The following is a 25,869-nucleotide window of genomic DNA, read 5'->3' on the forward strand; positions in this document are numbered from 1 at the left end:
TCCCGAGGCCGCTTGAGTGAAGCAGGGTCGGTGTGGGGCCGCGAGGGTAGGGGCCGTGGGGGCCTTGCGCCGCTCTCCCTCCCTCCACCCCTCCTCCTCTTCCCCCTTCCCCTCCCTCCCTCCTACCTTTCTCCCGCTGCCCGTTCCCCGGGTTCCTTTTCTCCCTCTGCCCCTCCACCTCCCTCCCCTTCCCTCCCTCCCTCTTCCCTCTGTCCCTCCAACCCTTCCCCAGGTTCCTTTTCTCCCTCCACCCTCCTCCCTCCCTCTTCCCTCCGCCCCTCCCCCTCCATCCCCGGGCCTCTCTCTTACGCTCTCAGACGGCACTCGCGGGCAGGGAGTGATGCGCGGTCTCTCCGGGCGCGCGGCGCTGCGGGGGCTGATGTGCCGCACGCGGGCCCCGGTCGCAAGCCTGCTTGCGCGCTCCAGCTCTGGTGAGTCCGCCCACCCGGCGGCCATGCGCGAGGTGGGGCGGGCTGAGGCGCCGCAGGCCTCTGCTGGCGCACGTGCCGGGCCTGGCGCAGGGGGCTTGAGGCCTCGGGACAGGCCGGCTGGAGCTGCGCCACCGTCGGGTTCCCGCCGGGCTGGGGCCCTGCGCACACCACCCCCCCACCGCTCACTCCCACCCAGCCCCCCACGCCCCCGCTCACCTCCTCACCGTGCTCAGGGCAGGGGGTCCCCAGGGCTCCAGGGCAGGAGGAAGCCAGAAGCCTGGTGGCCACACTTTGCGGCGGACCCAGGGCTCCTGAGCGGGGTCATTCTCAGCAGATGAATACTCCCGTCCTGGGGCGTTTTTCCTGGGGCGTTTTTCCTCCTGGCGTATTCCTGCCCGCTGGTATCCACAGGGACCTCTGCCCTAGCTGCTGGCCCTCAGGCTCTTCCTGCTGGCCCTTGGGCCCTTCCTGAGCGGCAGGCAGATGTCCTGGCGTTCCAAATGCTGGCAAGAGTGAACTGCCACCGTCTGAGGCACGAGCCAGCTGGCAGCAGGGCCCCCAGGCACTGGGCTTGGGGGATGGAATAAGGATGGGGGGCCTTCCTCCAGCGCGGTTCATTGAAGGGATGTGGTGGGCACCCACTGCCTGCTCTCCAGGCCCTGCACAACTTTGGTTAATTTTCCTCCTGGGGATGGGAAGGCAGCTGCAGTTGCCTACAGGGACACTGGCCCTCCTGGACCCTACGTCTTATCTCTCCTCCAGTTCTCTCCTCCCTCTTTGCAGGAATTAGCCGGACATCCAGGGTCTGGGCTCCTCCCAAAAGTACACTTGACCCTGGACCCAATGCTGAGGGTCAGCATAACTCTGGAAGTGGCCTGGGGCTGTAGGAGGGTGATGATGCTGGGGGTCTTCCGGGCAGTGTCTCCCCAGGAGGGGGAAGACTGTGGCAGTGTTGACTTTAGGTCTGGAAGCGTCCCACCCTGGAACCCCACAGCAGCCTGGCCAACGAAGGTGTGAGGGGAGGAGCCCTCTCAACTCTCCCCACCTGCAGACAGGAACCCCTCCACCTTTCTCCTCAATCCCCAGGTCCCTTTGTCCCGCTGTCTGTGGCCCACCCGGTGGGGAAAGTGCACTTCTGCCTCCCTGGTCCCCTGCCATTCCTTCACCTGAGACCCAGAAGATGGGTGGTGGTTCCTTCCTGATGTGGCAGGTTGGGGGTTCAGACATTGTCTGTGCTAGCACCGCAAAGGACAAGAGTGAAAATCAGGCCAAGGCTTGTACTTTCTTTCCAGTATGGCATCTTTGGGCCTCCAGGTGGCCTCTGAGCTGGACTGTGCCTCCCCAGGCCTCCAGGCTGTCTAAGATAGATGCCTTTTCAGGGGACATCAGCTCTATCATGGGCAGCTTCTGCCACTGCCTGGAAGGGCCCATGGCCCCTCCGACAGGCTGAAGTCCCCAGGGGCCCCCTGTGCTGCTTGTCCCAAGGGGTAGCACCACGCTGGACAGTCCTGGCTGTGGACACCACACTTCTCCCCTCCAGAGCTGCTCTGCCTGAGGCAGACACTCTGAAGTCCAGGTGACACCTGGGTCCTGGCAGGGGAACCCAGGTCCGGGAGACATGAAAGGGTGAGGCCTCGGCAGCCCCGAACCCCCCTCTTCTAAAGGAGGACCCTCCTGGACCCTGGAGCGGACGCTGGTTGCAGTGAAGCCAGACGGGGTGCAGCGGAGGCTTGTTGGGGATGTGATCCAGCGCTTTGAGAGGAGGGGCTTCAAGCTGGTGGGGATGAAGATGCTGCAGGTACCAGGGCTCTTTGCCTGTGGGTGTCCCTGAGGGGACCGGGATGGGGGGCTTCTCACATCTCAGCCCTGCGTCAGGAAGACATCATGGTGTTGGCAGTAGAAGGGGAGGGGTGGGGAGGTGTCTGCCTTGTGCTTTTGTGGCTGGAGTGCTGCCCCATGTAGGTGTCGTCTGCAAAGGGCCCTGTGATCAGTACACCATGTCACTGTCCCAGTGCCTGGTGGGGCTCCCTCTCCAAGGGCTCCTCTCACCCCCTTCCCCCAATGCACCAGGCACCAGAGAGCATCCTTGCTGAGCACTACCACGACCTGCAGAGGAAGCCCTTCTACCCAGCCCTCATCAGCTACATGAGCTCCGGCCCGGTGGTGGCCATGGTACAGCGGGGCAGGGGTGGTGGGAGGGGTGGAGGGTCCTGGACTGAGCCCTTGGTGATACCCACCTCTCCCCACCTCCTTTATCTCTGTGCTGCAGGTCTGGGAAGGCCCCAATGTGGTCTGCACCTCGAGGGCCATGATAGGACACACCAACTCGGCTGAGGCCGCCCCTGGCACCATCCGGGGAGACTTCAGCATCCACATCAGCAGGTATGGGTGCCCTAACACACTCGGCCACTTGGAGCTGAGGGCCAGCTCACTAGGGGCTTGGGGCGGCGGCTTGCTGCTAAGGCAGATCCACCGGACCTGGGCTTCTTGCTCAGGGGAAAGTAAAGCCAGAAGAGACTTTTACTGGTGGCACATCACACCTAACGTTTGCTAGTGCGGTTTTTTAAAAAACCCTTTCATGCACACAGGAGAAGATAAAGCATTCCCTGTGTGTTGTGTATGTGCTCTGCCATCGTTGTCTGTCACCTGACTTGATCGCCAGATGCCCCGGGGGTTGGCACGGGACAGATGAGGTTGTGGCTAAGAAGCTGAGATCAGGCTGGAACCCAGTTTTGCAGCTCCCCTGTTCTTCCTTTCCCCTCTGTACAATCACCCCGCTTGCTCCCCTAGACAGTAGGGCATCAGGAGACTGTCCCTGGGACCTCCAAGGTGCACACAGCAGACTGTCCCTGGGACCCCCAAGGTGCACACTGAAGCCTGTGTCCTACCTCTGCCACCTGGCACAGGAATGTCATCCACGCCAGCGACTCCGTGGAGGGGGCCCAGAGGGAGATCCAGCTGTGGTTCCAGAGCAGTGAGCTGGTGGACTGGGCAGACGAAGGCCACCACAGCAGCATCTATCCAGCCTGAGCACACAGGGTGCCCTCGGTCACCCCAGCATCCACCCAGGACCAACTACCTCTGTCGACAAGACCTTGAGCCCACACCCATGCTCTGCCCATCTGTCCCAGACCCACCCGCCTGTCCACCTGCTGCGCCAACCCCAGCCCAGAGGGGTTGAGCCACCAACTTTATGTGCCTTTTAGTATTATCCGAAGCAAGCAAGAGATTGGACAAAATCCTTTCTGTACCAAAGTGCCAGACAAGCTTTGGGGTGCCTCCAAAAGCTGGTAGTGTGACCTCCCTTCCCCCAAAGTGGGAACATTAAAATTCACTGTGCTGTGCGTGGGGGTGGAGTGCTCATTACAGCCTCTGCCATCTCTGAGGTAAGGATGAGGCCTTTATGCATAGTTGTAAGCAGCTTGAAAGTAGAAATGAAGCTTACCATCTCTCACACACCAGGAGGGGATCAGTAACTTTGTTGAATGTATAAGACAGGCAGAGGTCCAGAGACCTCCAGCCTGAAATCTGGGGAATCCAAGCTGAGCCCCTGAGCTAGTGCTCTCCCTGAAGGAGGAGCCCTAGGCAGGATTGGAGGGTTGCAAAGGGGTAGGCAGGGAACTGAAGCCGCCCCCAAGGGCAGAAAGGCTGGTGACCACACTGACACTACACACTTACGCCTGGTCCTCAGGTGTGTCCCCGGTCACTTGTCACAGGTACTGGACACCACACATCATTACACCTGCTGAGGCCGACTTGGTCCTCACTCAAATTTGACGTCTTGCAGACGGAAGCGCTGGTCCTGGATTCCTGGCTTTGGTTGCTCCCTGTGCCTACACATGAGGGCACGGATGAAGTGTACTGACTTTACTGGCCACGAAAGGGTCATGTTGGGAGCTAACCCTGGGACTGGCCATTCGAGGGAAGGGCCTTCCTTGTTTCCCATGGCTTTTCCGGGCTCTAGTCTCCTTCCCGCTTCTACGTCACACTTTTGCAACAGGAAAGGGAAGCGTCCGGGAGGCGAGGAACTTTAAATGCTGGGCGAGTCCGACCAGGTGTTTTAAATGCACAGCAGGGCCCAGGGCGGTGAGGGAAGCCGAGGGGCCCTGGGCTGGCCCGCGAGCTCCACCTTAGCCCGGGAACCGAGTGTCCCCTGTGTCCGGCTGGCTCCGACCCCGGCACTAACGCCCAGTCTTGTGAAAAGGAGTCGGGAAAGCGGACAGCTCCCAGCCGTGTTCACCCCGCCTCCGCCGCGAGAAACTGCCCGCCGCACTGCGCCTGCGCACACCTTGGCGCCCAGACTGACTTCCAGTCCCAGCAGGCCGCGCGGCCATGGGGCCGGAAGTCCTCGGAGAAGCGGGGGGAGGGCCGGGAAGGATCCGGTTGTCCTGGGAAGAGGGAGGGCCGGGGTGGTTGGGGTGTCCTGGGAGGAGCGAGGGGACACGGAGACGGGGCTTCCTGGGAGGAGAGCGGGCACGCGGAGGCGGGGCGTCCCGAGAGGGGCGAGCGCCGGGTGGGCGGGGCCTCCTCGTCCCTGGCCAGCCCGAGAGGAGAGCGCGGGCACAGCGCCGCCTGTCCCCGGAGGACGAGGTCGGAATCCTGATCCCGGTGGGTCCCTGCTGTTCTAGCCGCCCAGGCCAGCACCGAGCGCCATGGCCCAGCCACCGCCCGACGTCAGGGAGGACGATTGTCTCCCGGAGTACCGCCACCTCTTCTGTCCGGACTTGCTTCGGTGAGGGCCGTGTCGGGGACGCCCCAGGGAGCCGGGCAGGGGGCGGGAGCGCCTGCGGTGCGGGCTGCACGGGGACTGCGGTTTTACTGGGATGCGTGAGGACCCCATGCCTGGTGGCCAGACTGTCCGGAGGTCCAGGTGCCCCAGAGATGCAACTGCTGGTGTTCTGATCTTTGCATGGCTGTGAGCACGGTCTGTTTGTCCTATGGGTGGTGGCGGGTGTTCATTAGTAATGCCCCGAGGTGGGGGTGAGTGTCAAAGGACACAACCAAGCCAAAGGTCAGGAGAAGGAAAGATTTATTATTACTAGCAGCAAATAAGGAGAACATTGGAGATTTTCCCTAAAGCGGTGTCTCCCGCACAGCAAATTTGGGGAAGTTTTAAGCTAAAGGTGCATGCATCTTCATGAAGGGTTTGGGCGGTTGAGAGTCCAAGCTTTAGTTGATTGAAGTCACGAGGGTCATCATCCCTGAGGTTCCAGTTCATCTGGTGGTTGAGCACTTCAGGCTAATCTTTACCATGGAAACAGAACTGGGAGTCTTTAAACCTGATTTATTATCTTTGCTATTGTTACTTCTCTTGCCTGATGACAATCGTTAGTTTCTGTATTCTTTTTTTTTTTTTTAACTTGGATAGAGTTTGACCCCTACCCATTTTTTTTTTGAATTTTATTTTATTTATCTTTTTATACAGCAGGTTCTTTTTTTTTTTTTTTTGGACTTGTTGGGTCTTCGTTTCTGTGCGAGGGCTTTCTCTAATTGTGGCAAGTGGGAGCCACTCTTCATCACGGTGCGCGGGCCTCTCACTATCGCGGCCTCTCTTGTTGTGGGGCACAGGCTCCAGACGCGCAGGCTCAGCAGTTGTGGCTCACGGGCCCAGTTGCTCCGCGGCATGTGGGATCTTCCCAGACCAGGGCTCGAACCCTTGTCCCCTGCATTAGCAGGCAGATTCTCAACCACTGCGCTACCAGGGAAGCCCCTAGCAGGTTCTTATTAGTTATCTATTTTATACATATTAGTGTATATATGTCAATCCCAAACTCCCAGTTCATCCCACCAGCATGCCTCCCCGCCACTTTCCCCCCTTGGTGTCCATACGTTTGTTCTCTACATCTGTGTCTCTATTTCTGCCCTGCAAACCGGTTCATCTGTACCATTTTCTATGTTCCACATATATGCGTTAATATATGATGTTTTTCTCTTTCTGACTTACTTCACTCTGTATGGCAGTCTCTAGGTCCATCCACGTATCTACAAATGACCCAATTTCGTTCCTTTTTATGGCTGAGTAATATTCCATTGTATATATGTACCACATCTTCTTTATCCATTTGTCTGTCGATGGGCATTTAGGTTGCTTCCATGACCTGGCTATTGTAAATAGTGCTGCCATGAACATTGGGGTGCATGTGTCTTTTTGAATTATGGTTTTCTCTGGGTATATGCCCAGTAGTGGGATTGCTGGGTCATAGGGTAATTCTATTTTTAGTTTTTTAAGGAACCTCCATACTGTTCTCCATAGTGACTGTATCAATTTACATTCCCACCAACAGTGTAGGAGGGTTCCCTTTTCTCCACACCCTCTCCAGCATTTGTTGTTTGCAGATTTTCTGATGATTCTCATTCTAACCCGTGTGAGGTGATACCTCATTGTAGTTTTGATTTGCATTTCTCTAATAATTAGTGATGTTGAGCAGCTTTTCATGTGCCTCTTGGCCATCTGTACGTCTTCTTTGGAGAAATGTCTATTTAGGTCTTCTGCCCATTTCTTGATTGGGTTGTTTGTTTTTTTAATATTGAGCTGCATGAGCTGTTTATATATTTTGGAGATTAATCCTTTGTTGATTCATTTGCAAATATTTCCTCCCATTCTGAGGGTTGTCTTTTCGTCTTGTTTGTAGTTTCCTTTGCTCTGCAAAAGCTTTTAAGTTTCATTAGGTCCCATTTGTTTATTTTTGTTTTTATTTCCATTACTCTAGGAGTTGGGTCAATAAAGACCTTGCTGTGATTTATGTCAAAGAGTGTTCTTCCTATGTTTTCCTCTAAGAGTTTTATAGTGTCCGGTCTTACATTTAAGTCTTTAATCCATTTTGAGTTTATTTTTGTGTATGGTGTTAGGGAGTGTTCTAATTTCATTCTTTTACATGTAGCTGTCCAGTGCTCCCAGCACCACTTATTGAAGAGACTGTCTTTTCTCCATTGTATATCCTTGCCTCCTTTGTCATAGATTAGTTGACCATAGGTGCATGGGTTTATCTCTGGGCTTTCTATCCTGTTCCACTGATCTGTATTTCTGTTTTTGTGCCAGTACCATATTGTCTTGATTACTGTAGCTTTGTAGTATAGTCTGAAGTCAGGGAGTCTGATTCCTCCAGCTCCGTTTTTTTCCTTCAAGACTGCTTTGGCTATTCGGGGTCTTTTGTGTCTCCACACAGATTTTAAGATTTTTTGTTCTAGTTCTGTAAAAAATGCCACTGGTAATTTGATAGGGATTGCATTGAATCTGTAGATTTCTTTGGGTGGTATAGTCATTTTCACAATATTGATTCTTCCAATCCAAGAACATGGTATATCTCTCCATCTGTTGGTATCATCTTTGATTTCTTTCATCAGTGTCTTATAGTTTTCTGAGTACAGGTCTTTTACCTCAGGTTTATTCCTAGGTATTTTATTCTTTTTGTTGCAATGGTAAATGGGATTGTTTCCTTAATTTCTCTTTCTGATCTTTCGTTGTTAGTGTATAGGAATGCAAGAGATTTCTGTGCATTAATTTTGTATCCTGCAACTTTACCAAATTCATTGATTAGCTCTAGTAGTTTTCTGGTGGCATCTTTAGGATTCTCTGTGTATAGTGTCATGTCGTATGCAGTGACAGTTTTACTTCTTCTTTTCCAATTTGTATTCCTTTTATTTCTTTTTCTTCTCTGATTGCCGTGGCTAGGACTTCCAGAACTATGTTGAATAATAGTGGTGAGAGTGGACATCCTTGTCTCGTTGCTGATCTTAGAGGAAATGCTTTCAGTTTTTCACCATTGAGAATGATGTTTGCTGTGGGTTTGTCATATATGGCCTTTATTATGTTGAGGTAGGTTCCCTCTATGCCCACTTTCTGGAGAGTTTTTATCATAAATGGTTGTTGAATTTTGTCAAAAGCTTTTTCTGCATCTATTGAGTTGATCATATGGTTTTCATTCTTCAATTTGTTAATATGGTGTATCACATTGATTGCTTTGCATATATTGAAGAATCCTTGCGTCCCTGGGATAAATCCCACTTGATCATGGTGTATGATCCTTTTAATGTGTTGTTGGATTCTGTTTGCTAGTATTTTGTTGAGGATTTTTGCATCTATATTCATCAGTGATATTGGTCTGTAATTTTCTTTTTTTGCAGTATCTTTATCTGGTTTTGGTATCAGGGTGATGGTGGCCTCATAGAATGAGTTTGGGAGTGTTCCTTCCTCTGCAATTTTTTGGAAGAGTTTGAGGAGGATGGGTGTTAGCTCTTCTCTAAATGTTTGATAGAATTCACTTGTGAAGCCATCTGGTCCTGGACTTTTCTTTGTTGGAAGATTTTTAATCACAGTTTCAATTTCATTACTTGTGATTGATCTGTTCATATTTTCTATTTCTTCCTGGTTCAGTCTTGGAAGGTTATACCTTTCTAAGAATTTGTCCACTTCTTCCAGGTTGTCCATTTTATTGGCATAGAGTTGCTTGTAGTAGTCTCTTAGGATGCTTTGTGTTTCTGCAGTGTCCATTGTAACCTCTCCTTTTTCATTTCTGATTTTATTGATTTGAGTCCTCTCCCTCTTTTTCTTGATGAGTCTGGCTAAAGGTTTATCAATTTTGTTTATCTTCTCAAAGAACCAGCTTTTAGTTTTATTGATCTTTGCTATTGTTTTCTTTGTTTCTATTTCATTTATTTCTGCTCTGATCTTTATGATTTCTTTCCTTCTACTAACTTTGGGTTTTGTTTGTTCTTCTTTCTTTAGTTCCTTTAGGTGTAAGGTTAGATTGTTTATTTGAGATTTTTCTTGTTTCTTGAGGTAGGTTTGTATTGCTATAAACTTCCCTCTTAGAACTGCTTTTGCTGCATCCCATAGGTTTTGGATCATCTTGTTTTCATTGTCATTTGTCTCTAGGTATTTTTGATTTCCTCTTTGATTTCTTCAGTGATCTCTTGGTTATTTAGTAGTGTATTGTTTAGCCTCCACGTGTTTATGTTTTTTACGTTTTTTTCCCCTGTAATTGATTTCTAATCTCATAGCGTTGTGGTCGGAAAAGATGCTTGATATGATTTCAGTTTTCTTAAATTTACCGAGGCTTGATTTGTGACCCAAGATGTGATCTATCCTGGAGAACGTTCCGTGTGCACTTGAGAAGAAAGTGTAATCTGCTGTTTTTGGATGGAATGTCCTATAAATATCAATTAAATCTATCTGGTCTATTGTGTCATTTAAAGCTTGTGTTTCGTTTTTAATTTTCTGTCTGGATTATCTGTCCATTGGTGTAAGTGAGGTGTCAAAGTCCCCCACTATTACTATTATTATTTTTTAATTTATTTTATTTATTTATTTTTGACTGTGTTGGGTCTTTGTTGCTGCATGCGGGTTTTCTCTAGTTGCAGCGAGCAGGGGTACCCTTTGTTGTGTTGTGCAGGCTTCTCATTGCGGTGGCTTCTCTTGTTGCAGAGCACAGGCTCTAGGCGCACAGGCTTCAGTAGTTGTGGTGCGTGGGCTCAGTAGTTGTGGAGCACGGGCTCTAGAGCACAGGCTCAGTAGTTGTGGCGCACGGGCTTAGTTGCTCCACGGTGTGTGGGATCTTCCAGGCCAGGGCTCAACCCTGTGTCCCCTGCATTGGCAGGCAGATTCTTAACCACTGAGCCACCAGGGAAGCCCAAAGTCCCCCACTGTTATTGTGTTACTGTCAATTTCCTCTTTTATAGCTGTTAGCAGTTGGCTTATGTATTGAGGTGCTCCTATGTTGGGTGTATATATATTTATAATTGTTATTTCTTCTTCCTGGATTGATCCCTTGATCGTTATGTAGTGTCCTTCCTTGTTTCTTGTAACATTCTTTATTTTAAAGTCTATTTAATCTGATATGAGTATTGCTACTCCAGCTTTCTTTTGATTTCCATTTGCATGGAATATCTTTTTCCATCCTCTCACTTTCAGTCTGTATGTGTCCCTAAGTCTGAAGTGGGTCTCTTGTAGACAGCGTATATATGTGACCCCTACCCATTTTTATTTTTAAAAAAACTTTATTTATTTGGCTGCACTGGGTCTTAGTTGTGACACATGGGATGGCATGTGGGATCTTCAGTTGTGGCATGCGGGATCTAGTTCCCTAACCAGGGATCCAACCTGGGGCCCCTGCATCAGGAGCTCAGAGTCTTAACCACTGGACCACCAGGGAAGTCCCAGTTTCTGTATTCTTTTGAGATCTGTTCGAGGACAAGACTGTGACCAGGCTTAGATCATAGAATGTCTTAGGCCAAAAATGCTTCTCTTATGTCAAGAAAGCCATACCTGTTTCTCTTTCTCCAGGAACCCTCTACCCTATCTGCTTAGAGGGTGGCTGGAGGAAGGCTTGTATGTTTTGAAAACATTTCTCACTTAATTGATAACTTTCTGCATAGAGACTTTTATGCATAGAGACATTCTTCCCAAAGATTCAAAAAGCTGAGGACTTTAAAAAGCAGCGTTTCTTGGGGCTTCCCTGGTGGCGCAGTGGTTGAGAGGCTGCCTGCCAATGCAAGGGACACAGGTTCGAGGCCTGGTCTGGGAAGATCCCACATGCCGCGGAGCAACTGAGCCCGTGAGCCACAACTACTGAGCCTGCGCGTCTGGAGTGTGTGCTCCGCAACGGGAGAGGCTGCGACAGTGAGAGGCCCGCGCACCGCGATGAAGAGTGGCCCCCGCTTGCCGCAACTGGAGAAAGCCCTCGCGCAGAAACAAAGACCCAACACAGCCATAAATAAATAAATAAATAAATAAATTTATTAAAAAATAAAAATAAAAAAGCAGCGTTTCTCAAATTTGACAGAAGTGCCCAGTGCAGAGGGTCAATGTCCTCCAAGAGCACCTCCTCCCCTGCCCCCATTTAACAGGGGCCTCTTTAAAGAGCCTCTGTTTTCTTCTCTCAGGGACAAGGTAGCCTTCATCACAGGCGGTGGCTCTGGAATCGGGTTCCGGATTGCTGAGATTTTCATGCGGTAAGCACTGCTCTGTGCCCCATCTTGCTCCCCACCCCCTTGCATGGACCCCACTGGACCCTGGCATCTTGGGCAAAATGCCGGTGGGTGATGGGAACCCCTCTAGGCCCAGGGCCATCAGAGAGCATCTGAAAGGGGTCAAGTGCTGTCCTGGGAGAGGCAAGACTCCAGCCTCTCCTAGAGATTAGTCTAGACTGTTTGTCTCTGGCCTCAGCACCCCCATTTGTACAAAGCGGGAGGATCCAAAGGTTGAGGTAATTCTACTGCAGGGTCCCCCAGGGCCTTGCCGAGCCAGGGTCAGGGTGGGCCGAGTTGGACCCTGGCACCATGCAGAGCACAGTGTCTCTTGGGACACAAGGTCTGTGGTCTCAGGCCCAGGTCAACAGTTTGTCATCCCCACCTAGGAGAGGCCTAGAGTTAGGCTGGGGTTAGGGGAGATGAAGCTGGTTTCCTCCAGGACCCTGCTTTTCAGAGATGTCCCACTGGACGAGATTTTGGGACTCATCCATTCAAGGTGAATTTGTTTTCCGAGCTGGAAGCTTTGTTGCTTCTCTGAGCAGAGTGTGGCCAGCTGTGCTGTGGTGTTCTGAGGATTCAGTGGGACTGGCTTAGCAGGTGGTAGCTGGTACTGTTACTGAGTTTGAGGCTGGGTTTGTCGGGAGGTAAGGCAGGGGAGGTGCCCTGGCCCCGGAATGGGCTCTCTGTCCTTCACACCATCCTCCTGGGGAGACCCAGGTGGACCCAGCAGGACTCATGCAGAGTCTGGGCCCTGTGTCCGAGACTCACAGCTGCTCACATGGTGTTTGGGGCAAGGCCCACATCCCTGCATGGCTGGCATACCTCGTGCCAGAGAGACCCAGCCCAGAAACCAGTGGTGGCTGCCTGAGGTCCTGCCACAGTCACTCAGCCCCACGGAGGCCCCTGGGTCCTCTGCTAGCTGTGCCTTCAGCCCTAGGCTGGTGTTTAAGCCTGAGAGACCCTTCGGGGAGGGGGACCTTTGCTTTGAGCGCCAGGCAGGAGCCCGGCTGGGCGTGTCCCTTGCACCTTGCTGCCCTCACGCCTGCCCTCTGGCTTTGCAGGCACGGCTGCCACACAGTCATCGCCAGCAGAAGTCTTCCTAGAGTGTCGATGGTAAGGGGTCTCTCCTGTGCCCACACATCCATGGGCGGCTTTGGGGGCTGGGAGCCTGGACCTGGAGGGTCCTGAGGTCCAGAGGATGATTACACCAAAACCTGCCCCTTTTCCAAATACAGAGCTTCAATGGAAGTGGCCTGCAGGGACATCCTTGTCTTTTTAAAGAATCTACTTATTGGGTCCTATGCAGGAACCCTTATGTTGGGTGGTAATGTGGCCCCAAGACAGTTCTCTGGGCTCACCAGGGTCATGAGGGTGGAGAGTCTCTCCACTGCCATGGCTGGTCTTGGGGCAGGGACTGGACGTCAGCTGGAGCTGCCGTTGACGTGTGACTAGTGACCCCGGGCCTGGAGGGTGATGAGAGGGGAAAGGGTGCGGGCTGTCTTAGCAGTGTCCACCAGGGGTCATGGCCCTGGGGAGTGGCCACTTGCCAGCTGTGTCTCTGCAGAGTGGGTTTCAGCAGCAGAGCCCGGCTTCCTGGCAGAACCTGGCTCATCATCCTCATCAGATTCTGAAGGGCTGTTCCTCCAGGCTGAGGTCACAGGCCTGCTGCCCACCTCTCTCTTCCTGTCCGGCTTCTAGGCTGCTAGAAAGCTGGCTGCTGCCACTGGCCAGAGGTGCCTCCCTTTATCTCTGGATGTCCGAGCTCCCCTGGCCATCATGGCAGCCGTGGAGCAGGCTCTGAAGGAGTTCGGGAAGATCGACATTCTCATTAACTGTGAGTCACTGTTGAGCGAGGCCAGGGGGCTTCCTTTTTTTTTTTAGAAAAAACACAGGACTTTATTATTCCCAGCGCAAAGGGCAGGTCTTTGAAAAACGAGGGGGCAAGTTCTAATGGTGGGGAGAAGGCCCCTTCTTGCTGGCGATGCATGAGCGGGTTCCGCAGGACCACAATGACCGAGTCCCCACACAGGACCATCTTGGAGATGTAGCGGTCCTTGTTGACTGGCTTGGACTTCTTCTTGCTCTTGCCATTCTTGGGGACCTTGGTCCACACCTCCTTCACTTCCTCCAGCACCATGTTGCGGTGCCTATCAAAGGGCTTCACGCGGCCCAGGAGCTTCTTGTTGCGGCAATTGATGAGCACTTGGGTGTTGTTCTTGACCGACTGTGTGAGCACGGGGAGTGGACCCATGTTAAACTCCTCCTCCTCCCGCTTCTGCAGCTCCTCCGGGGTCATCTCACCCTTGGGCTTGTTGAGGAGGCACATGGTGGCAGTGGTGGTGGCCGTGCTCTGAAGTCACTAATGTCTCCTCCACATTGCTTTGGCCTTCTGGCCAGGGGGCTTCTGACAGGTCAGCAATACCAGATCTCCCTGTTTGGAGGCCCCGGAACTGTCCTGGCTCCAGGCCACTGTCTTGGCCTAACTCAGCTCCTCCCGGGTCAGTGTAGCCGTGGCTCAAGAGGATGCCCCGTGAACTAGGCTGAATCAAGAGTAGGGCCACTCTTGTGTCCTGAAATTCCCCCTTAAAGAAAAAGGACTACACGTTATTGTTTTAGTATAGTTTTAGATTCGCAGACTAATTGAGCAGATAGTACAGAGAACTCCACGTACTATGAACACCTTGCATTTGTTACAACCGAGGAACCTATATTGATACATACGGTTAACTATAGTCCCTATTTTACATTCAGGTTCATTTTTGCTGAAATTTCCTTTAAAAACATCCTGCGTATTATTTTCCTGCCACTGAAAAAGTCATAAGTTGGGCAGCTTAAAACAACAGAAATATATTCTCTCACAGTCTGGAGGCCAGAAGTCTGAAAACAAGGCTCAGGGGAGCTTCTGTCCCAGGCCCTGCCCTCAGCTCCTGGGGTTGCTGCCTGGTGGGCCTTGGCTCTGGGCTGCACCCCTCCAGCCTCTGCCTCCTTCACACTGCCATTCCCTGTACACGTCTGTGTCCTCTTCTTTTTAAGGACGCCAATCCTTGGGCTTAGGCCACCCTAATTCAGTATGATCTAATCTTACCTTGATGACATCTGCAAAGACCATCTTTTCAAATAAGGTCACGTTCACAGGCACCAGGGTTTGGGACTTCAGCGAATTATTTTTAGGGACACAATCCAACGCATAAAACCCATCCTGCCCATCATTCAGGAACTTGTCCAAATGCTCAGGTTTCCTTCCCTGGCCAACCTGGGCCACCCTGAGGGTCCAGATGCTTCAACTGCCCGGGGCTCCAGCACCATCCGCTGTCTCCTTCCACTGGCAGGTGCAGCCGGGAACTTCCTGTGCCCTGCCAGTGCCTTGTCCTCCAACGCCTTCAAGACTGTGATGGACATCGACACCTTGGGCACCTTCAACGTGTCTCGCGTACTCTACGAGAAGTTCTTCCATGTGAGTGTCCCGCGGCCAGGGCCTCCCCGCTTCTGGCCACTGCTCACTGCCCCTCTCGTGTGTTGCAGGACCATGGAGGGGTGATCGTGAACATCACTGCAACCCTGGGTACCCGCGGGCAGGTGCTCCAAGTGCATGCAGGCTCTGCCAAGGCGGCCGTGGGTACGGGCGCCCCCTCTGGTCTGCCCACGTGGGTTCCTCCCCGTCCCTGTCCCCGGAGGCCGGCAGTGTCCCGAGTGACGCTGAGCCCCCACCCCCACCCGGGCCCCCCTAAAGGCAGAGCAGCCCTGCTTCTCCCTCATGCCTGCCGGCCTCCCGTGCAGATGCGATGACACGGCACCTGGCTGTGGAGTGGGGCCCCCAGAACATCCGCGTCAACAGCCTTGCCCCCGGCCCCATCAGCGGCACGGAGGGCTTCCGGCGGCTGGGTAAGGCTCCCGGGGAGCCCAGGCCCCCCAGCGGGTGCTCCCCTGAGCACAGGGCCCCCCCCCCCCCCCGCCACCGTGCCTCCGAGGGCTCCCCTCCCACCTGGCTGGGACAGGCCTGGGATCAGTGCCAAATCCTCATGGCTTCCCAGGGTGGGCAAAGAGTCCGTCTCCAGGCTGGGGACAGTTCGCACAGCCCTGCAATGGACTAAGGGTCAGCTGGACTTGAGCAGCTGCCCCCTAGAGCTAGAGGCCAGGGGCTGCTGGCCTTGATATGTGAGCCAGACACAAAGTGGGGCCCCATTGAAGCCTCCAGAGCCTTGTCAGGGTGAGCGGAGAAAGGCCCTGTGCTGGTTCTGTGGTGGTGTTACTGTACCTGGCCTGTTCCTGCTCCCCCAGGATGATGCTAAGGATGCCCCCAACATTCCCGGGTGTGGTTCAGGGAAAGCTGGGCAGGGGAGGGTGGAGGGCCCCGGGGTCCTGGGGCCTACAGGGGCTGAGCCTCCCACTGCTTCCCAGGTGGCCCACAGGCCAGCATGAGGGCAAAGGTCCTGGCAAGCCCCCTGCAGAGGCTGGGGAACAAGACAGAGATCGCCCACAGCGCCCTCTTCCTGGCCAGCCCTTTGGCATCCTACGTGACGGGGGCCCTGCTGGTGGTTGATGGTGGGGCCTGGCTGACATTCCCTAACGACATCCAGTCGCTGGCGGACTTCTCATCCTTCTCTGCTAAGCTCTAGGTGATGTGCCGCTCCCACCTTCAAGGGTCACCTGTGTCCTTGGCCCCCTTCCCAAAATACCCACCTGGTGGACTGATGGTCACTGTGCTGGGCCTGATGCCTTTCCTCTCAGTCTCTTACTGGGTTCCCCTGCTGCACACATAGGGCAAGGCTCGAGTCTTCCAGGGCAGATGGGTGGTGCTGGGAGGGGCCAGCCCCACGGAGCTGCACTGCAGACCTCGGGGCCTCCCTGAAAACCAGAACCAGTATGGCTTGCCTGAAGAGGATGGGAACCCTGTCTCTCTTTGGACGCTCCCCTGGGTGACCCTCTCTGGGGGCCTGAGGGCTTGCTGGGCCCATGGGGGTGGGGGAAGGTGCCACTGCTCTCTGCTTCCCCTCCTCCCCCACCAATCCCAGGGGCATGGCCAGCCCTTGAGACCTGCTCATCCTAGCCCTCTGAGCAGCAGCTTCCTTTGAGGATGGCTGAGGAGATGTAACCCCCCTGCTTGGGACCTGGCCCCTAAGCCTCCTGGGTCCCCATCGCAGGGTGGTGGCAGGAACGTTCTAGGACTTTGGCTGGCTCCTGTCCCGTCCTGGGGGCGGGAGCGGTGGAGGGACACCCAGGAGCTCACAGCGTTCAGTCACACCGTGAAGCTGCAGTTGGCGTGGGCTTCTGTGGAGACCCCCAGTCTCAGAGGTGGGCTTGTTCGTAGGACAGGAACTGCTGATTGGCCATCTGTGGTTTGGTGGCCAGCAGATACGTTCTCGGTCCCTGGGGCATGCGGGCGACCAGGCGGCGGGAGGGTGTGGGTGCTGGGCAGGCCCCCCGGTCGCTGGGGTGAGGAGTACTGATGGTGGAGGGCTGGGAGGGGGCAGAGGGGGCCAATGTATCCACCTCCAGGAGACGCACACGGCCTGGTGGCCTGCTGCCCACCCCAGCCTGGCCACTCACACCCCCCGGGCTGTGCAGGAGGCGGGCCCTGGTGCCCCTCAGTGCTCCCCAGTGACCTTGTGTCTGCTGGCATTTCTGACAGGCAGGGGACAGTGTGCGGCAGAGGAGCTGGTCTGCACCTGCTCTCGGATCCCTGCGACCTGCCTCCCGCCTGCCCAGCCTGAGCGCCAAACCCGACAATCCCAGCAGAGTGTCTGAAGCAGAGACTGACCTTTCCTCTAGGAACTGTGCTACATCCACACTCCCTCCCCATGGCCCTGTCTCCCATGCATGGGGGGCAGTGACTAGGCAGTGTGGCTGACCTGCTGACCTGCTCACACATGCCGGGGAGGTCTGGGTTCCAGCACTTCGAGAGTGTTGAGGAGGCCAGGACGCAGGGGTGCCCCCTTGCACAACCCAGGGTCAGGGCTGTCCCGCCACCCCAGCCCCTGCCTAGGCTGGCCTCCTTTCCCCTCCTGCCTGCATCCAGTGGGTGTCCTGAGGTGGCTCCCATGGCCTGGGTGGAGAGAAGGGGGCATTTCAGGCTGTCTTCTCTTCCTTGCTCTCCCGCTTTGAGACCTTTGCTTGGCAAAGAGATGCCAAACTAGGGAGGCTGGAGAAGCGTGTTTGAGCCTCTCCACAAGACCTGTGTCCTGGGTCCTATCACCGGGGGTGTGGGCTGCAGAAGGGACCTCTGCCGGCCTCCAGTGACACGGGCAGGGTTGCTCCCCACCTGCCCTGGAGTCTGTCCTTTGCTGGGACATCCCTAGAGGACTTAGTCCTTGGTCATTTAGGGGCTCACTTTCTAGGTCCTCCACGTGGCCTGTCCCCATTGTCACCAGCACCCTCCCTCAGGCCCAGGGGGTGGGGGATCTCTGGACCCTCAATTCTTCCCCAATGACCACTCTTTGACACATACCCAGGCCAGGACCTAAGGGGGCCACTTGGATCCTGGGCTTGTTTTCTGTGCTGTTTGTTACAAACTTCAAGGTGCTCAAATCTGTCGATCTGCCCTCTGGCTGGGCATGCGGCTTGGGTGCCCCCTTCCTCCCTGCCTCCCACCCTGCCCCCATCTGTACTGTCCATTTGCATAAGCACAGGTCCTAGAGTTTTGCCAGAAAATGCATTTACTTAAAAAATAATCTTTTTACTGCAAAAACATCTATTCATTGGACTTCACAAATGTTTTTTGAAGAAGGAGGAGGGCACCTGAACAGAATCACTGGTGATCTGGGCGTTTAGTGGTGTGTCTACTTCCTGTCTTTTTCCTGTGAAGAGTTTAGAAAACACTTTTTACCTAATGCGTGAAGCCCTGGTCCTGACGCAGGGGGAGCCCACCCTGAGGCAAGGGGAGGCTGTCTGCTCCCCTGGTGGGAGGGGTGTCCTCCACAGCTGGTCCTGGAGGGGGGCGGGGGGCGCTGCCTGCCCTGCAATCTCCTGGTGCTGCCACTGGAGTCCTGAGCTTGAGCCCTCTGCCCCAGACACCCACACCCACCTGAGTTCCTTCCCGCCTTCATGGGTGCAGGGGCATGGCAGGGAGGCCACAGGGCAGAAGGAGTTCCGCTTGCCATTTAAACGGAGACCAGGGTGTGGTGGCATCAAGTCTACCAGCAAGGCAGGCAGATGGGCGCTCGTGATGCCACGGGAGGAGGAAAGAGAACCGTGAAGGCAGTTCCTGGGGAGCTGCAACCATAGACCCCACGTGCCAGAAAGCTGAGGCCTGCCGTCCCTGGAGGAGACAAAGAAGGCCCTGGGGAGGGTGTCCCGCCAGCCACATTCGAAGGCCTGGGACTCAACAGCAGCGTAGCTCCAGGAGGACAGAAGAGAATGAAAGGAGTGAGCCTTTTATTACTGTTAGTCAGGATTCTCCAGGAAACAGAGCCAGTAGGATATATATAGATCTACAGGAGGAGAGTTATTATAGGGACTGGCTCATGTGACTGTGGGGGCTGAGAAGTCCCATGATGTGCCAGCTGCAAGCTGGAGCCCCGGCAAGGCAGATGGTGTGATTCAGTCTGAGTCCAAAGGCCCAAGAACCAGGGGCTCCGACAGCCAAGGGCACCGGAAGGTGGATGTCCCTGCTCAAGCAGAGAGCGAGGGAACTTGCCCTTCCTCAGCCCACACTGATGAGGGCAGGTCTTCCATCTACTGAATCAAATGCTAATCTCTGAGAAATACCCAGAGATACCGATTTACCAGCTATCTGGGCATACGTTAGCCCCGTCAAGTTGACACAAAGTTAAACATCACAGTTGCACAGACCATGAGGTCCGTGCCCATGCTCATCGTATGCATGTGGTGGTCAGTTCGGCTGTAAGGAATCTGCCTCGCTGTTTGGCTTAGTCCACCAGCCCCGGCTGTCGTCCTGCAGGTCCAGGACGCCTGCCGGGGGCTTGTGGGTCATGGGCACACCTGGCGTGTGTCACTTGCCAGGTGGGCTCCAGGACGGGCTGGCAAGGAGGGCCAGGTGCACGTGGTGAGGGGGCTAACACCGGCCCCAGCAGTGGCACTCAGACTTGGTGGCAGTTGGCAGAGAATTAGGTTGTCCCCTTCCACATTAACAATCTCTACAATTCCCTTAGAAAATGCCAGGTTCTCTGAAAGGAAGGATCATCTTTTATGTGTGAACCTCAGCTGTGGAAGCTGATTTACAGACCCCGCCCACTCCGAGTCCCCCTTCCATGGCATGAGGATGCCTCACGTCTTTTCAGAACTACACATAAAAACATCACAGCCAGGCTTCTCTGGTGGCACAGTGGTTAAGAATCCGCCTGCCAATGCAGGGGACACGGGTTCAAGCCCTGGCCTGGGAAGATCCCACATGCCGCGGAGCAACTAAGTCCGTGCGCCGTAACTACTGAGCCTGCGCTCTAGAGCCCGCGAGCTACAACTACTGAGCCCGAGTGCCACAAATACTGAAGCCTGTGCGCCTAGAGCCTGTGTTCTGCAACGAGAAGCCACGACAATGAGAAACCCGCGCACCACAACGAAGAGTAGCCCCTGCTCTCCGCAACTAGAGAAAGCCCGTGTGCAGAAACGAAGACCCAACACAGCCAAAACAAAAACAAAACAAATAAGTTAATTTAAAAAAAAACAGGAAACATCATGGCTACAGCATAGGGCTGCCCACCACCGGGGTGCAGCCTTCCAGCCCCTGCTCCACGTTGTACATTTTTTTGAATGAATATGTGAATGACCCGTGTGTTGTGAGCCACACAAGGTGTCCCCAAGGCGTCGCCATGATGCAGTGAACTTTAAAATTCACTTAACTAAACTGTTAACCTGGGGGAGTTTCTCTGCCGACTCCTGTTGCCATGGTAACTTGGTAAAACTCACTGGCTTGCCTGTGCTTTGCGGGTCACCGCGGAAAGGCTGGAGGTCGTTCTGCTTTGTTTCTTGGTCCCTTGGTTGGCATCCTCCACATGTGGGTCTCTGGTGGCCCCGGGCACTGTGGGACCTGCCAGGGCTGGGCCACCCCGATGGAGGAGGAGACTTGAGAGGCTGAGGCTGACCTCGCCCGGACGCGGTCCACCCACCAGGTGCACACTGAGCCCTTTGCCCGGTGCCCTGGCTGGGGGCTGGCACAAGCCTGACTGTCCCTCCGGAACTTCCTCTCGGCCATGCTCGTGGGCTCGCTGAGTGAAGCAGGGAGAGATGGTAAATCCCCGAGCACCTTGCCAGTTGGAGGCTCAGCAGATGTTCCCCTCTCCTCTGACCCTCACATCGCTTTGTCCTTCTCGTGTGGGTCAGACCGAGCCTGCCTTGCAGTGGTCACACCCCCACCCTGGACTGTGTGTCCAGGTGGGGTCCTGCTCACCCCTGGCTCTGCCCTGAGGCCCCATCATGCTGCAGCAGGGCAGCCATGTCCTCTTGAGCAGGGCAGAGGGTTTCTCCGGGGTCAGGGCTTTCCAGGCCGAGGAGGGGGCTGGGCGTGGGCCCCTTGGGGCATTTCCCTCTGGGCACTTAGGCTGGTCTCTGCTGGATGCTGCTACAGATACGAAGAGGGGATGTGGGGGGAGATCCTGGGAAGTTCACAGGCTCCAGGGCTGGGATGCACTGGAGCTTGGGGACGAAGCTGGGGCCCAGGGCTCGGGGGTTCTTCCTTCTCCCACTTGACCTGCCCTGTGAACCTGCCCCTCCCCTCGCTGCCCTTCTGCTCTCTCTGCCCAGGTCCCAGCCGCCCTGTGTGCAAGCTGTAGCCCAGCCCCCTGAAGACAGACAGTATTCCTTCTATCAGACACACATCCCGGTTCTTGGGAAAGGTGCTCCCTTCGGGTCAGGGTCTGGCTCTTGCTCAATAAACCGTGGCCAAGGGTTGACTGCACTATATGAACCTGGTAACTCCCACTGCTTCTAGAAAACGCGTGTGAGCAGGCATCCCATGTGGGTCCTGACTCACATCAAACACACTCACTAGAAACCAATGTGTAGACCAGCGTGCTGAGAACGTGTGTGTGCGTGTGTGTGTGTGAGATCGCATGAGTCTCAGGTCCCCTCTCTGGCAAAACCCGAGGGCCAGTGGGAGATGGCAGAGGCTCCCTGCTCACCTCTCGGGCCAGAGCTCTGCCCAACTCGGCTCTTCTGTCCTAGGGGCCGTGGGGGACCGGATCCTTCTTTGGACTTCCCTCTTCCTTGCTTGTGCTAATCGGGCCCTTCAAGGGAACAGCCCCTCAGATGGGATTGCTGGATTTCATGTTTACCGCTGCATCCTGGTTCAGGTCTCTAGGATTAGACCTACATTACCCTGTCAGCAGACAGGGTTTCTATAACTCTTTAGTCATTTATTTACTGATTATCTTGCATTATTTCCTAGGTGACACATGTTATTAGTATGGAGTTCCTTAACTCAACTCCCAGAGGATAACTTTATTTTCACATTTTGGAGTATTTGGGGGGCACCTCATCACATCCCTACATCAGAGCATCTCAATGAGACAGCACCTGACAGGTGTCTGCTGAAGAAGGAATAAGGAATGTTAGGAATATGCAGAATTAAAGTTTAACTCTTCCACCATCACATGTAATTTGGACAATTTTTACCCCATGGGAGGAGAATGGTGTGAATTATATCTTCACCTCTGGAAAATGTGACCCGAGGCTAAGAAAGGAAGTTCTGAATCTGCGTACAAACCTCTCCCCACCTGGTGCTTGGCGCCCATCCCCCGACTGTGGGCTGTGATTCTGGCTGCAGGGGAGGCGTGGGAGGTGTGGGATGTGGGCGCCGTGGGGACTGGAGATGCCTGTCCTCACAGGAAGATGGGACCAGGTGCCAGCAACTGCAGAGTGAAATGTTAAAATAAGAAAATCATCCAAACCTCGGCTGAGTCAGGAGGAATTAAATTGTGCCTTACAAACTCATGGTCTATTTTTACTCTAAGAAATGTACTTTACTAAACTTGAAGGTGAGAAAAAAATCCTTCCCCACTGAATAAATATCAGTAAACACGAGTGTGGACTGTGCTCTCGGCTTCAGGAGGCCACGGGGAGGGTGCATGTGATCTAGACCTAAAATTGACTCTGCTCTCAGTTTACTTACCCTACGCAAAATGTATATGTAGTTTTTAAAATTTGTAAATTGAAAATATTTGGCCAGCAGTTTGTAGCTTGATTGAGGTATAATTGACATTCAGAAGACTGCACATGAGTGAAATCTACAGTTTGGTGAGTTCTGACATTTCTACATCTGTGAAACCATCACCACAATCAAGAGGATGAACATACCCATCGCCTGTAAAGCGCCTCCTCCCGCCCCTTGGAAACCCCCTCTTTTCTCCCTGCCCCCTCATCCCCAGGTGACCCAGCCAGGATGGCAGCTCAGGACTGGGAGGGGGAGGCCAGCCTCTTCTGGGTGGGAGGAGAAGGTGGGACAGGAGGTAGAGGTGCTGGGCCCTCAGCTGGGTCCAGAACCCCTATCCTGGGGCGCCCAGTGGCAGGCTGTTCTGTTCGGCTGTTCTGGGAAACCGGCTCATTAAGTGAGAAAAACAAAAGTGGGTCCCTATTTTACACCACATTTTTAAAAAGTCCAGGGACTTCCCTGGTGGTGCAGTGGTTAAGAATCTGCTTGCCAGGGGAGGGGACACGGGTTCTAGCCCTGGTCCGGGAAGATTCCACATGCCGCAAAGCAACTATGCCTGTGTGCGCCACAACTTCTGAGCCTGTGCTCTAGAGCCCGCGAACCACAACTACTGAGCCCATGTGTCACAACTACTGAAGCCCGTGTACCTAGAGCCCATGCTCCACAACAAGAGAAGCCACCGCAATGAGAAGCCCGCGCACAGCAACGAAGAGTAGCCCCCGCTCGCTGCAACTAGAGAAAGCCCATGCCAGCAATGAAGACCCAACGCAGCCAAAAAAAAAAAAATTCCAAATAGCATAACGACATACTTGCGAAAGGAAAAGCTATAAATAGAGGTGGATATCTTTGAGACTTTGGGTATAGGATTTACTTGCTGAATTTAAAAAGTGTTTAATTATGAAATCCTTAAAATATGTGGACAAGCCCAGACGCACGTGTACTCACCCGCCAGGTTTACCAGATGTTGGTACTGTGTCCTGTTTATTCCCAGTCTGCCTGTTTTTGGAGGAAATAAATGTTACAGGTACAGCTACCTTTTACCACTTTCCTCCTCTGTCCCCCTCAATATAATTCCCACTTTCGTTTTGGTATTTTTACTACAAATGAAGGTGTTCAAAAACAATATATGTATTGATGATATGTTCTGAAACTTTGCAAAAATGGTATTACACAGTATCTGTTCTGTAACTTGCTTTCTCACACAGCTTGTTTTAGAAGTCTGCCCATGTGGTTGTGTGAGGATGTGATCCATTTGCTGAAACTGCTCAGTATTCCATCGCAACAGACTTCGCTTCAGCCAGCCAGCAAGCTCTTCACAGGACTATGGAAACCAGGGCTGCCTCAAACACCCCTTTCGTGCCTCCTCTTGGACCTTGAAGGTGGAGAAGCAGGAGTGCCAGGTTAAGGGGACACAGAGCTTCAGCTGTATTAGTTCTGTGAATCCCCACACTTGGCTGACATCAGACTTAATTTCTACTGATTGATGTCAAATGCTATCATTACTCATTCCCCTGATTATCAGCGTGGTTAAGCATCTTTTTATATGTTTATTGGCCAATTGAGTTTCTTCCTCTGGAACTGCTTATTTGTATTCACTGCTGATTTTTCTACTAGGTTGCTGTTCTTTTACTGTTTTTTGAGGGATTCTTGTGTATTCTGGAAATAAATCCATTGTCAGTTACATCTGTTTTAAATATCTCTTCCCAGTTGCTATGGACTGAATTGTGTCCCCCCAAATTCATGTGTTGAAGCCCTAGCCCCCAAAGCAATGGTATTTGGAGATGGGGCCTTTTGGGAGATAACTACCATTAAATGAGTTCATGTAGATGACCTCCCATGATAGAATTGCTGCCTTATAAAAAGAGGAAGAGGGAGAGATGGCTCTCTTCACCATGCTAGGACACACCTAGAAGGAGACCCTCACCACAAGCTAGGAAGAGGGCTCTCAACAGGAAGGAATTTGCTAGTGTGAAAAGTAATAAAAGGAAACCTCACCAAAATGGAACCAGGGTTCCAGAAGGGGGAGCTTTCATGCACATACCACTCAACATCAGCACAGATCCCAACATGTCCCAGCAGGAAGGGATACTACTTTACTACCCAGCAGGAGGAAGAAACAATTTCTCTTTGACCAGCAACAGTCCAGCCAATGAGAGACTGTCACAACTCAGCCAATGAAAAGCCACTGCACCTAGAACTCCCAGTTTCCTCCAATGGGCTCTTTGTTTATGACAGCTCCTCTCAACTCCTCCTTCTCCCCTATAAAAGCATTTCCTTTCCTTTGCTGGACATAGTCTCCAATTACAACTCTTTGCGGCTTCTGAATAAACCCACGTTGCTGGTAAAATAACTGGCTTTATTTAGGTTAACACTGGCATCTTGATCTTGCATTTCCCAGACTGCAGAACTATGAAAAATAAATGTGCTTTTTAACGAACCAGTATATGGCATTTGGTCACAGCAGCATGAGCAGACTAAGACACCAGTCTATGATGTGTCTTTCATCGAACAGAAGGATAATTTATTTTTAATTAATTTTTACTAAGGCATAATTTACATACAGTAAAATTCATTCTTTGTAGTGTATAGTTCTGTGAATTTTGACAAACACATTCAGTTATAGAACCACCATTACAATCAAGATACGAAACAGTTCCTTCACTTCAACAAATTTCCCTCTCCCCCAGCCCTCCCACCCCCTATTTGATTTGTGTCCCTTAACTTTTGGAAAGCTTAAATTTTAAAGTATTTAAGTCATTGTCTTTTTTTTTAATGGTTTGTAATTTTTATTCGAAACTTTCTTGCGCCAAGTTCATAAAGATATTTTTCAATGTCTTCTAAAAGTTTTAAAGTTTTGCTTTTTTTTTTTTTTTTTTTCTGGCCACACCTTGTGGCTTGCAGGATCTTAGTTCCCTGACCAGGGATCGAACCTGCACCCTCAGCAGCGTGGAGTCCTAACCACTGGACTGCCAGGGAATTCCCTTGCTTTCCACTTTTATGTCTTTGATCACTCTAATTATTTTTGTATCTGATATGACATAGGGATCTAGTTGTAAGGTTTCTGTACAGACAACTAGCACCAGCTATAGAAAAGTCCATCTTCCTTATGATTAGCAAAGCCACCAAGGATAAAAATGATGGGTTTGACCACCCAAAATGAAAGATTTATGTCTAATCTTCTCCAACAGGCAGAGTTCATGAAGGGGTCACAGGCAGGGAGAAGATACTTGCAACATCAAAAACATATGAGGGATTTTACCTAAAGAAAAAGTCAGAGAACTCAAAAGAAAAGCAAGTGCTACAACTGGGCAATTCACATATCCTAGTGGTCAGTAAACACAGTAAGAAACACTCAACCACATTAGCCTT

At 52.7% G+C, this 25,869-nt stretch overlaps 3 protein-coding genes and 1 pseudogene across 16 annotated transcripts in view; 2 read left to right on the top strand and 2 right to left on the bottom strand.

The window, feature by feature from the left end:
• Nucleotides 1-4,671, bottom strand: part of PGAP6 (post-GPI attachment to proteins 6) — a 29,859-nt gene extending 25,188 nt beyond the window's left edge. The window contains exons 1-2 of one of the 8 annotated variants that reach the window (XM_068565635.1): nt 4,110-4,671; nt 648-2,297 (exon numbers count right to left, since the gene is read on the bottom strand). The gene's annotated coding sequence lies outside the window, so the exon portion shown is untranslated. Of the gene's footprint in view, nt 1-309; nt 383-647; nt 2,413-3,319; nt 3,472-4,109 lie in introns of those variants that run through there. The other 7 variants (XM_068565634.1, XM_068565633.1, XM_068565632.1 and 4 more) reach the window with 7 other exon arrangements.
• NME4 (NME/NM23 nucleoside diphosphate kinase 4) lies at nt 341-3,775 on the top strand. 3 transcript variants are annotated; one of them, XM_068565637.1, is made up of 5 exons: nt 341-431; nt 2,096-2,229; nt 2,502-2,603; nt 2,701-2,813; nt 3,338-3,775. In XM_068565637.1, exons 1-5 carry the CDS (start codon nt 341-343, stop codon nt 3,459-3,461), a joined length of 564 nt encoding a protein of 187 aa, XP_068421738.1. In that variant the 3' UTR covers nt 3,462-3,775. The 3 variants fall into 3 exon arrangements, with proteins under 3 accessions (XP_068421738.1, XP_068421740.1, XP_068421739.1); XM_068565639.1 differs by having other exon boundaries at nt 3,226-3,471; XM_068565638.1 differs by having other exon boundaries at nt 414-431; nt 2,029-2,229.
• Nucleotides 4,672-4,921: 250 nt separating the features above from the next.
• DECR2 (2,4-dienoyl-CoA reductase 2) lies at nt 4,922-23,850 on the top strand. Of its 5 annotated transcripts, XR_011076990.1 has the most exons (10): nt 4,922-5,163; nt 11,313-11,381; nt 12,461-12,512; nt 13,098-13,233; nt 14,729-14,853; nt 14,922-15,015; nt 15,177-15,281; nt 15,798-16,015; nt 16,541-16,691; nt 17,029-22,373. XR_011076990.1 is itself a non-coding variant. In XM_068566021.1 (9 exons), the coding sequence occupies exons 1-8, from the start codon at nt 5,084-5,086 to the stop codon at nt 16,013-16,015; spliced, it is 879 nt and encodes a 292-aa protein (XP_068422122.1). In that variant the 5' UTR covers nt 4,922-5,083; the 3' UTR covers nt 23,706-23,850. The 5 variants fall into 5 exon arrangements, 3 of the variants coding, with proteins under 3 accessions (XP_068422122.1, XP_068422123.1, XP_068422121.1); XR_011076988.1 differs by having other exon boundaries at nt 15,798-16,691; XM_068566021.1 differs by lacking the exons at nt 16,541-16,691; nt 17,029-22,373 and adding an exon at nt 23,706-23,850.
• LOC137778594 (small nuclear ribonucleoprotein Sm D2 pseudogene) lies at nt 13,239-13,725 on the bottom strand (annotated as a pseudogene).
• Nucleotides 23,851-25,869: the final 2,019 nt, after the last annotated feature.

This window comes from Eschrichtius robustus, chromosome 16, assembly GCF_028021215.1.
Source record: "Eschrichtius robustus isolate mEscRob2 chromosome 16, mEscRob2.pri, whole genome shotgun sequence".
NCBI classification, from domain to species: domain Eukaryota; kingdom Metazoa; phylum Chordata; class Mammalia; order Artiodactyla; family Eschrichtiidae; genus Eschrichtius; species Eschrichtius robustus.

Bases quoted from the DNA above. Each gene is read 5' to 3' on its own strand.
- NME4 (XM_068565639.1), top strand. From the start codon at position 341: ATGCGCGGTCTCTCCGGGCGCGCGGCGCTGCGGGGGCTGATGTGCCGC. The intron at 2,230-2,501 runs GTACCAGGGCTC...CCAATGCACCAG, and splicing joins TGGGGATGAAGATGCTGCAG to GCACCAGAGAGCATCCTTGC. The intron at 2,604-2,700 runs GTACAGCGGGGC...TCTGTGCTGCAG, and splicing joins CCGGCCCGGTGGTGGCCATG to GTCTGGGAAGGCCCCAATGT.
- DECR2 (XM_068566021.1), top strand. From the start codon at position 5,084: ATGGCCCAGCCACCGCCCGACGTCAGGGAGGACGATTGTCTCCCGGAG. The intron at 13,234-14,728 runs GTGAGTCACTGT...TTCCACTGGCAG, and splicing joins GATCGACATTCTCATTAACT to GTGCAGCCGGGAACTTCCTG. The intron at 14,854-14,921 runs GTGAGTGTCCCG...CGTGTGTTGCAG, and splicing joins TCTACGAGAAGTTCTTCCAT to GACCATGGAGGGGTGATCGT.